Source organism: Salvelinus fontinalis, unplaced genomic scaffold, assembly GCF_029448725.1.
Source record: "Salvelinus fontinalis isolate EN_2023a unplaced genomic scaffold, ASM2944872v1 scaffold_0717, whole genome shotgun sequence".
In the NCBI taxonomy this organism is placed as follows: Eukaryota; Metazoa; Chordata; class Actinopteri; order Salmoniformes; family Salmonidae; genus Salvelinus; species Salvelinus fontinalis.
This window is the reverse complement of record NW_026600926.1, coordinates 61,437-71,029: the sequence shown is the minus strand read 5'-3', so window position 1 is coordinate 71,029 and position 9,593 is coordinate 61,437. Positions and strand designations below refer to the sequence as shown.

At 40.9% G+C, this 9,593-nt stretch overlaps 1 protein-coding gene across 5 annotated transcripts; it reads right to left on the bottom strand.

Moving 5' to 3' along the window:
- Positions 1 to 209: 209 nt before the first annotated feature.
- Positions 210 to 9,094, bottom strand: LOC129847133 (endonuclease domain-containing 1 protein-like). Of its 5 annotated transcripts, XM_055914942.1 has the most exons (5): positions 8,997 to 9,094; positions 7,788 to 8,157; positions 2,574 to 2,854; positions 2,368 to 2,409; positions 210 to 2,192 (listed from the first exon to the last, which is right to left on the bottom strand). In XM_055914942.1, exons 2-5 carry the CDS (start codon positions 7,795 to 7,797, stop codon positions 1,470 to 1,472), a joined length of 1,056 nt encoding a protein of 351 aa, XP_055770917.1. In that variant the 5' UTR covers positions 7,798 to 8,157; positions 8,997 to 9,094; the 3' UTR covers positions 210 to 1,469. The 5 variants fall into 5 exon arrangements, with proteins under 5 accessions (XP_055770917.1, XP_055770918.1, XP_055770919.1 ...); XM_055914943.1 differs by having other exon boundaries at positions 7,788 to 9,072; XM_055914944.1 differs by lacking the exons at positions 7,788 to 8,157; positions 8,997 to 9,094 and having other exon boundaries at positions 210 to 1,997; positions 2,106 to 2,192; positions 2,574 to 3,198.
- Between the last annotated feature and the right edge of the window lie 499 nt (positions 9,095 to 9,593).

The following is a 9,593-nucleotide window of genomic DNA, read 5'->3' as shown; positions in this document are numbered from 1 at the left end:
TGCCAAATTGAACACCAACATTTTGTGGCTGAGGAGGACAAGAGGTCTTTCACCATTAAGGCTCGGCTGGACAACAGACAGTCCTTCACAGAGATGTTTTAATAAGGTCTCTTACCTTCTTTAAGTTGTGGCCAGAGGGATGTCTGAGTCCATCTGGGTCACGGCACCAAATGTTGTAGAAGATTAGATCCAAAGATGAAGGCAGAGACTTTTTAATTGAATAGAAAGATCTTTAATCAAGCAGCTGCAGAGGAGATGATTGTGATTTCACAGGGAAGAACCCCCTGAGTAAATGGTTCCATGTCCCTTATATAGTGGGAGGTGATAATACCATCAGATTGTTACAGTTATTTATAACAGCAACAGTTCCAGAACACAATGGCCTTGTGTTTAAGGTACAGACACACCAGGACTCTATGAAAGACATCACAGTCCAACACAGAACATGTCCCTTGAGAAGTTACAACAGTTCAACACTAATTCTGCCACCACACTAGTTTTCACTCACATGTGAGGGGCTGATGCTCATTGGCTAAGACTCAATTTGCTAGGGGGGGTGAAATGTAGGGAAACAGTAATTCTGCTCATAGATTCTATATGTATGAACAACACATTGATACATCAAGCACAAAGTGGGAGGTTTAAAATATACTTTCTTAGTCGCCAAAATAACAGAGCTGGTCTTTAATGTTTATAACCCTTAAACTTGTTTAATTATAACCATTATAACCCTTATTATAACCATTATAACCCTTATTATAACCATTATAACCCTTATTATAACCATTATAACCCTTATTATAACCATTATAACCCTTATTATAACCATTTTAACCCTTATTATAACCATTATAACCCTTATTATAACCATTATAACCCTTATTATAACCATTATAACCCTTATTATAACCCTTACAATAACCATTATTATAACCATTATAACCCTTATTATAACCATTATAACCCTTATTATAACCATTATAACCCTTATTATAACCATTATAACCCTTATTATAACCATTATAACCCTTATTATAACCATTATAACCCTTATTATAACCATTATAACCATTATTATAACCATTATAACCATTATTATAACCATTATAACCCTTATTATAACCATTAATATAACCATTATAACCCTTATTATAACCATTATAACCCTTATTATAACCATTATAACCCTTATTATAACCATTATAACCCTTATTATAACCATTATAACCCTTATTATAACCATTATAACCCTTATTATAACCATTATAACCCTTATTATAACCATTATAACCCTTATTATAACCATTATAACCCTTATTATAACCATTTTAACCATGGCTTATAACACTTATTACTTACCCCTTATAACCATTATAACTTAACCCTTATAACCATTAAACCCTTAAAACCCTTGTAACTTAGGGAATGTGTACTCAATAGTTGTGGGAATTACCACTGGACAAAACTCATCATTTTTCATCACAGTCACAATCACATCCATCCTCCTCATCACATTCCTTTAACTCATCCCCTGTTCTTCTCGCCATCTTCATGCTCCTCTCTCTGCTCCCTTTCCCGCTCCTCTTTTGCCCCGCCCCACCCTCTAATACTCTCTCTCTGTTCCTCCCTGTCTCATCCTGTTCTACACTTTGAATAGCTTTTCTTGGGCAATAATATGGGAATACCTTGAAGTCCTTGTAGAAACTCGTCAATTCTTTTTCGAGAACTCCCAAGGTATTTGAATTCACTGTTTCCCCCTTTACGTTCTTCCCCCAGTATGCTCCGGCCACCCACTGTCCCAGGTTGTTTTTACAGCAGTAGGCTGTCCACAGAAGATCCGGGATGTTCACTCGTTTGTTCAGTTTGTTGTTGCTGGGCACTGCTCCAGTCACCACATAGGCTTTCATCTGGTCTTCAGCTTCCTTACAGTTCTTCACAAGATATTCTCTGACTTTGCACTCCATTTGACTCCATCTGCCTCGGTTGAAGCCTCTTTCCTGGGGAACGGCGTTTGTCAGGGTGAAAGTGGACCTCATGGTTTCATCATCAGCATACGAACATGGGAATAGGTGACCTCTGTCCAGATGCATGCCCTTTATCTTTACCTTGTAGTCTGCGTTCGTAGCCTGGTGCTCGACTCTTAGACGTCTACCTGCCACCATCATGTTACGTGTGTAATGTTTATCTTCAAGCTGCAGAAACATCAGTCCGACATTAAAACTATTAGAAAAATTCATACATTTAAAAAAAAAATCACTATTTCACAATCCAGACTTAAGCTGAAAGTGGTTGCAACAAAGATACATATATACATGATATAAACCAATAATCAAATACACATGTTTAATGAATAGAGATTAGAACTACCTGAGGCTCCATCATCCAGGACTGACTAGGTAACACAACTGTCTGTGATATATACCAGTAAACAAATACACATGTTATGTTATATGACAAACATTAGTCCTACCTGGGGCTCTATCATCCAGGACTGACTAGGTAACATAACTGTCTGTGATATATACCAGTAAACAAATACACATGTTATGTTATATGACAAACATTAGTCCTACCTGGGGCTCGATCATCCAACGTTGATTTGGTCTGCGGTCTGTAGGAGGACCAGTGAAGGTGTAGGCTGAGAACACAGGGATCCTGTTGGTCGTGTCGTAGAGAGTTGCAAACCTGTAGATGTTTTTAACTTCCGTTTTCTTCTTGTATTTAAACAACTGGCAAATCAGCTTGTAGCGGTTCTGGTCCTGGACTTTCCCATCAACCAAAATACCTGGGAGATTTGGAGTTGTCCCCTTCAGGAAGAAACTCTTGCACTGTGGAACATCACTGAACTTCTTCACTACATGAGAGAGAGCAGGAGGAAGGAGAGAGAGAAGGAGGAGAGTAGAGAGATGATTCAATATCCCCATCATCACCTGAAGACTGTACACCACAGAGACAAAGATGAAGTTACAGAGACCAGCTGGTAGACTGGAGAATGCTGATCTGAGTCAGGACAGGCTGATTTAAATAGTTATTTCAGAGACCAGTTGGTAGACTGGAGACTGCTGAGCTGAGTCAGGACAGACTGCTTTAAATAGTTATTTCAGAGACCAGTTGGTAGACTGGAGACTGTTGAGCTGAGTCAGGACAGACTGATTTAAATAGTTATTTCAGAGACCAGTTGGTAGACTGGAGACTGCTGAGCTGAGTCAGGACAGACTGATTTAAATAGGTTTTCAGAGACTCCTCCTTCAGATGTCAAGACAGAAAGGGTTGATTTGCATAAACTCCTCTGTTTCCATGGACACTGCTGTCACAAATAACATGTGTCTCACCTACTGTAGTTTCTAACACGTATGGACCCAGAACTTAATCACACAAGTCTATAGTTCTGGGAACACTTTGGTTCTGGTAGAAAAAAGTTTTAGGATAAAAACATGACTTTACTCAGCATAGAGTCTGTCAGAAGTTACACATCACACTATTACAACAGTGGGATTGTTCTGGAATTACGGTTGCTGAGTTCACATTCATTAATATCTCACAAGGCTTAGCGCCTCTGAATCAGCAACTCAAAGAAGTAAACTTGCATTTCCCTTGACCAACAAGTCAACATATTTAGTATGAGGTCTTAAAGGCCTCACATACATTACAGATATGATTACAACTGAATGAAACGGAGGAAGATGTGTCCAACTGAATGAAACGGAGGAAGATGTGTCCAACTGAATGAAACGGAGGAAGATGTGTCCAACTGAATGAAATGGAGGAAGATGTGTCCAACTGAATGAAACGGAGGAAGATGTGTCCAACTGAATGAAACGGGGGAAGATGTGTCCAACTGAATGAAACGGAGGAAGATGTGTCCAACTGAATGAAACGGAGGAAGATGTGTCCAACTGAATGAAACGGAGGAAGATGTGTCCAACTGAATGAAACGGAGGAAGCTATCAAATGTCAATCACATTTCCACCTCTGATTTGGCCTCTAACACATTTAATGGAAACCAGAAGATGGCAATAATGGATGTTTCATTTATTGGTGTTTATGTTGGTGTAGGTTTGGTTTTTGAGCTGTAATTATTAGGAATCGTTAGGTATAATGGAGGCATGAGGGGAGCCATAATGAAGCTTGGGAGGGGCTGAATGCAGGGAAACATGGTCACATGAGGCAGTACTGATAAGGGGAGGAACCGTTTAAGGCTCATATCACTCAGATCCCTGCCTAGAAATAATGATGTAATGTTTAGTGATGAGGAGGAGACTCCACCCAGAGTGGGGTATACAGTCGTGGCCAAAGGTTTTGAGAATGACACAAATATTAATTGTCACAAAGTCTGCTGCCTCAGCTTGTATGATGGCAATTTGCATATACTCCAGAATGTTATGAAGAGTGATCAGATGAATTGCAATTATTTGCAAAGTCCCTCTTTGCCATTCAAACGAACTGATTCCTCCAAAAACATTTACACTGCATTTCAGCCCTGTCACAAAAGGACCAGCTGACATCATGTCAGTGATTCTCTCATTAACATAGGTGTGAGTGTTGACGAGGACAAGGCTGGAGATCACTCTGTCATGCTGATTGAGTTCGAATAACAGACGAAGATTCAAAAGGAGGGTGGTGCTTGGAATCATTGTTCTTCCTCTGTCAACCATGGTTACCTGCAAGGAAACACGTGCCGTCATCATTGCTTTGCACAAAAAGGGCTTCACAGGCAAGGATATTGTCACGCCCTGACCATAGTTTGCTTTGTATGTTTCTATGTTTTGTTTGGTCATGGTGTGATCTGAGTGGGCATTCTATGTTGTATGTCTAGTTTGTCTGTTTCTGTGTTTGGCCTGATATGGTTCTCAATCAGAGGCAGGTGTTAGTCGTTGTCTCTGATTGGGAACCATATTTAGGTAGCCTGTTTTGTATTGTGGGTTGTGGGTGATTGTTCCTGTTTCTGTGTCTTTGTGTATGTCACCATACGGGACTGTTGCGTTTTCGTTCGTTTGTCCGTTTATTGTTTTGTATGGTTATTCAGTGTTATTCGTTAATAAAAGTAACGATGTACTCATATCACGCTGCGCATTGGTCCTCCGATCCTTCTTACTACTCATCCTCAGATGAGGAGGACGACGAACGTGACAGATATTGCTGCCAGTAAGATTGCACCTAAATCAACCATTTATCGGATCATCAAGAACTTCAAGGAGAGCGGTTCAATTGTTTTGAAATAGGCTTCAGGGCGCCCAAGAAAGTCCAGCAAGCGCCAGGACCATCTTCTAAAGTTGATTCAGCTGCGGGATCGGGGCACCACCAGTACAGAGCTTGCTCAGGAATGGCAGCAGGCAGGTGTGAGTGCATCTGCACGCGCAGTGAAGTGAAGACTTTTGGAGGATGGCCTGGTGTCAAGAAGGGCAGCAAAGAAGCCACTTCTCTCCTGGAAAAACATCGGGGACAGACTGATATTCTGCAAAAGGTACAGGGATTGGACTGCTGAGGACTGGGGTAAAGTAATTTTCTCTGATGAATCCCCTTTCCGATTGTTTGGGGAATCCAGACAAAAGCTTGTCTGGAGAAGACAAGGTGAGCGCTACCATCAGTCCTGTGTCATGCCAGCCAACAGTAAAGCATCCTGAGACCATTCATGTGTGGGGTTGCTTCTCAGCCAAGGGAGTGGACTCACTCACAATTTTGCCTAAGAACACAGCCATGAATAAAGAATGGTACCAACACATCCTCCGATAGCAACTTCTCCCAAACATCCAGGAACAGTTTGGTGATGAACAATGCCTTTTCCAGCATGATGGAGCACCTTGCCATAAGGCAAAAGTGATAACTGAGTGGCTCAGGGAACAAAACATCGATATTTTGGGTCCATGGCCAGGAAACTCCCCAGACCTTAATCCCACTAAGAATTGGTGGTCAATCCTCAAGAGGTGGGTGGACAAACAAAAACCCACAAATTCTGACAAACTCCAAGCATTGATTATGCAATAATGGGATGCCATCAGTCAGGATGTGGCCCAGAAGTTAACTGACAGCATGCCAGGGCAGATTGCAGAGGTCTTGAAAAAAAGGGTCAAATATTGCAAATATTGGCTCTTTGCATCAACTTCATGTAATTGTCAATAAAAGCCTGACACTTATGAAATGCTTGTAATTATTCTTCAGTATTCCATAGTAACATCTGACAAAAATATCTAAAGAGACTGAAGCAGCAAACCTTGTGGAAATTAATATTTGTGTCATTCCCAAAACATTTGGCCAAGACTGTATACTACCACAGGAGAAACCATGTCTGTGTCTAATGCAGCTGGTTTGACCCTCTGAGAAGAATAAACTTGGTTTGGTTCAAGTTCTCACTCTAGTAATAGAACCTAACAGCATATTCTGTGGTCTGACCACTGCTGAGTTTATTTCCAGTAACTGAAGTAGGTCACAGTAAGAGTTGACACAAGGCTGTGTATGTAGAGTTAGAAAATGTGGTTCCTAACAACACTGTGGTCAGAGCAGCACTGGACTGTTTAACACCTCAGACTCAGCAGCTGTAGATTCTTCAGTTGAGGCCTTTTCTCAGTAAGAGTAGAGGAGACTGGGGAACAAACTAACACTTTTAGACTTTAGTTTATTATGAAAATATTATTTAAGTTAGATTAATAATATTTTTTTACAAACATCATATCTCAGCTACCATTACACACTAAGTATGTTCCTAGGACGTACCAGTCATTTACAATTCAACCAAAGGTGGAGGGAATTAAATGTTACAATTGACCCCGTAGGTGAATGTTCCACAGGTCAATAATTTAACAAAAAGAGAAGCAGCAAGTATATTTACTTCAGGGACTCAAAACCCTTTTTCTTCCTCAATAAAACTAAAAGTTTTCAAGGGATTTAAACAAAACCTCTTGGTCATGTTGAGAAACTAAACAAGCAATAGCAGTGTTGCTATTGAACGTTGGCTTGTATGATATACTATGAATCAATTTCTTATTTCATGAAACTACAGGAATCCTTTGTTTCAGAGAAACATTATATTTGTTCAACATGCGTGTGGGTAGGAGTGCCCCTTTCTGTCCAATGAGGTCATTTCTGGACAATATTTCAGCCAGTAAAATGATGGTTCTACTTTAGAATGTGGAACACACAGCCAATAGGGAGGTTTGATTGTTACACATGATAAATAGTCACACCTGTTCCACATACAGAGGAGTTTATCCAACCCTCCTTGTCCAGTCTTGACCACTAATTATACCAGACAGGACACATCTTCATACAGAGAAGTTTATCCAACCCTCCTTGTCCAGTCTTGACCACTAATTATACCAGACAGGACTCATCTTCATACAGAGGAGTTTATCCAACCCTCCTTGTCCAGTCTTGTCCACTAAATATACCAGACAGGACTCATCTTCATACAGAGGAGTTTATCCAACCCTCCTTGTCCAGTCTTGTCCTCTAATTATACCAGACAGGACTCATCTTCATACAGAGGAGTTTATCCAACCCTCCTTGTCCAGTCTTGTCCACTAATTATACCAGACAGGACTCATCTTCATACAGAGGAGTTTATCCAACCCTCCTTGTCCAGTCTTGTCCTCTAATTATACCAGACAGGACTAACTCTAGGCCAGTTCCTCTGTTTACTTCAGACACATCTTCTTCCACATATCATCACGTAAAAGTTAATCAGTTAGATAATGTTTACCCAGTGGCATCCTGAGGCATTGATAGATCATGAGAAAATAAAATATTAAATTACCATTTCTAAGCTGCTCATTTATTATGGAAAAACTCACCCCAGCACATTCTGAGGCAGGCCTTGGAGACAGGAAGGACATCACCCTCTTCTGGTCTTCACCCCACCAGGGAAAGGACAGTGATGGACTGTGAGCTCTGTAGGAGGCTCCTGGTAAACAGCATCCGGTCAATCCACTGCTGCTTCTTGTTGAGAGATGCCCGCCGGCTCTCTGGAATCACCAGCTGCATTTAAGGGAGAGAGAGAGAGAGGCAGGAAGGACATCACCCTCTTCTGGTCTTCACCCCACTGGGGCAAGTTCAGAAGCCTGGGGTGGATACAAGGGGGTCTGGGGTAGATCACCAGGGACAGGGGCCGAACGTGAGGCAGGAGGGAGCGCTGGAGGTACCTGTGTGTCCAAGGGTTCATACCTAATACATACAGAGAATACATAAGTGACAGATACAGTACTAAGCATTCTCAGCACCATGACAGCAGATCTACAGCATGAAAGGTAAGTGACAGATACTAGATTTAGTTGTGTAACTAAAGGACAAAGAATGCATAGGCCTTTATGACAGATACAGGAAGGAGTGTCATAATGGAAGGGGTTTCATCTGTAAAAAGTCCACACTGCATTTATGGAAAGCTGTGTAGCATTCAATACATGGACAAATAGTAAGATTAACACAATGCATATCTTCCATTATTGTAAAGTATTCATGCTTGCAGAATGCCAAGGGAATTCAATAGCCTACCTAACATTGCAATACATTGCAGACCCATATTCATGTGTAGATTGAAATGCAAGGCAAATATCCCGATTATCACACCATTAAACTAGATAACATAATACATGTATTAGCTAATCCATGACTGATACATGTTGAATAAACTGTTATACACTGGAACCGAAAATAAACTACTGTACAGTAGCATGCTAAAGTTACTGAACTGTGGCCTGCATCACGTAAACACTATTTCACAACTTCACAGACGTCTTACACCATACAACAAAGCACGAATATAAGCGATAGTATGCATTAAAATAGCTACGATTGTAAAAATAGTATTGAAAATGCAGACAAGTGGCCGCTGATTGTACCGGTAGTTACCGATACCAAACCAATGCTATGGGTATCATAGGTAGATGACTGCAGAGATAGAACTGTATAATGTTTTCAATTCACTTTTCCATTCTTCTTACAACTTCACAGATGTAGCAATAAGATTACAATCCATTTCATCCAACCTTATTAAAGATACTTACTCTGTAACTCTCCTTGTGATTTAAACAATGATCCGATGAGGGGAAAGTGTCTTCTTCTTCGATGGAGTTTAACGGCGGTTGACATCCAATGTTAAGGTGCATTACCGCCACCTGCTGGACGAGGCATTAAATAAGAAACGTAAAAACAATATCCCGGGTAAGAGGTAGAACGATATCATATAAAATAAAACACGTCAACTAAAAAAAACATCATACGTCTTCAATCACAGTCCAGTCCAAAATACATCCCTACACCGGCTCAGGGGCCTGTGATGGGGCTACATTCACCGACAGGATTTCTTGCACCGAGGAAATCAGGAAGACCCCCAAAACGTTCAGCTGCATTTACAATGATTCCAATGTTCTTAGATGTCTTCTCTGCTTGTGTTGTACAGTTTATGACCATTGTATTATTTATGCCATTTCCCACCTGGACAAAATGAACACCTGTGTGATAATGCTGTTTGTTGACTACAGCTCGGCGTTCAACTCCATAGGGCCCTCAAAGATCATCAATAAGCTTAGGACCCTGGGATTAAACACCTCCCACCGCAACTGGATCCTGGACTTCCTGACGGGCTGCCCCCAGGTGGTAAG

Bases quoted from the DNA above. Each gene is read 5' to 3' on its own strand.
- LOC129847133 (XM_055914940.1), bottom strand. From the start codon at position 2,927: ATGATGGGGATATTGAATCATCTCTCTACTCTCCTCCTTCTCTCTCTC. The intron at 2,410-2,573 runs GTAGGACTAATG...TATATATCACAG, and splicing joins GTTGGATGATCGAGCCCCAG to ACAGTTGTGTTACCTAGTCA. The intron at 2,193-2,367 runs GTAGTTCTAATC...ATGTTTCTGCAG, and splicing joins CCTGGATGATGGAGCCTCAG to CTTGAAGATAAACATTACAC.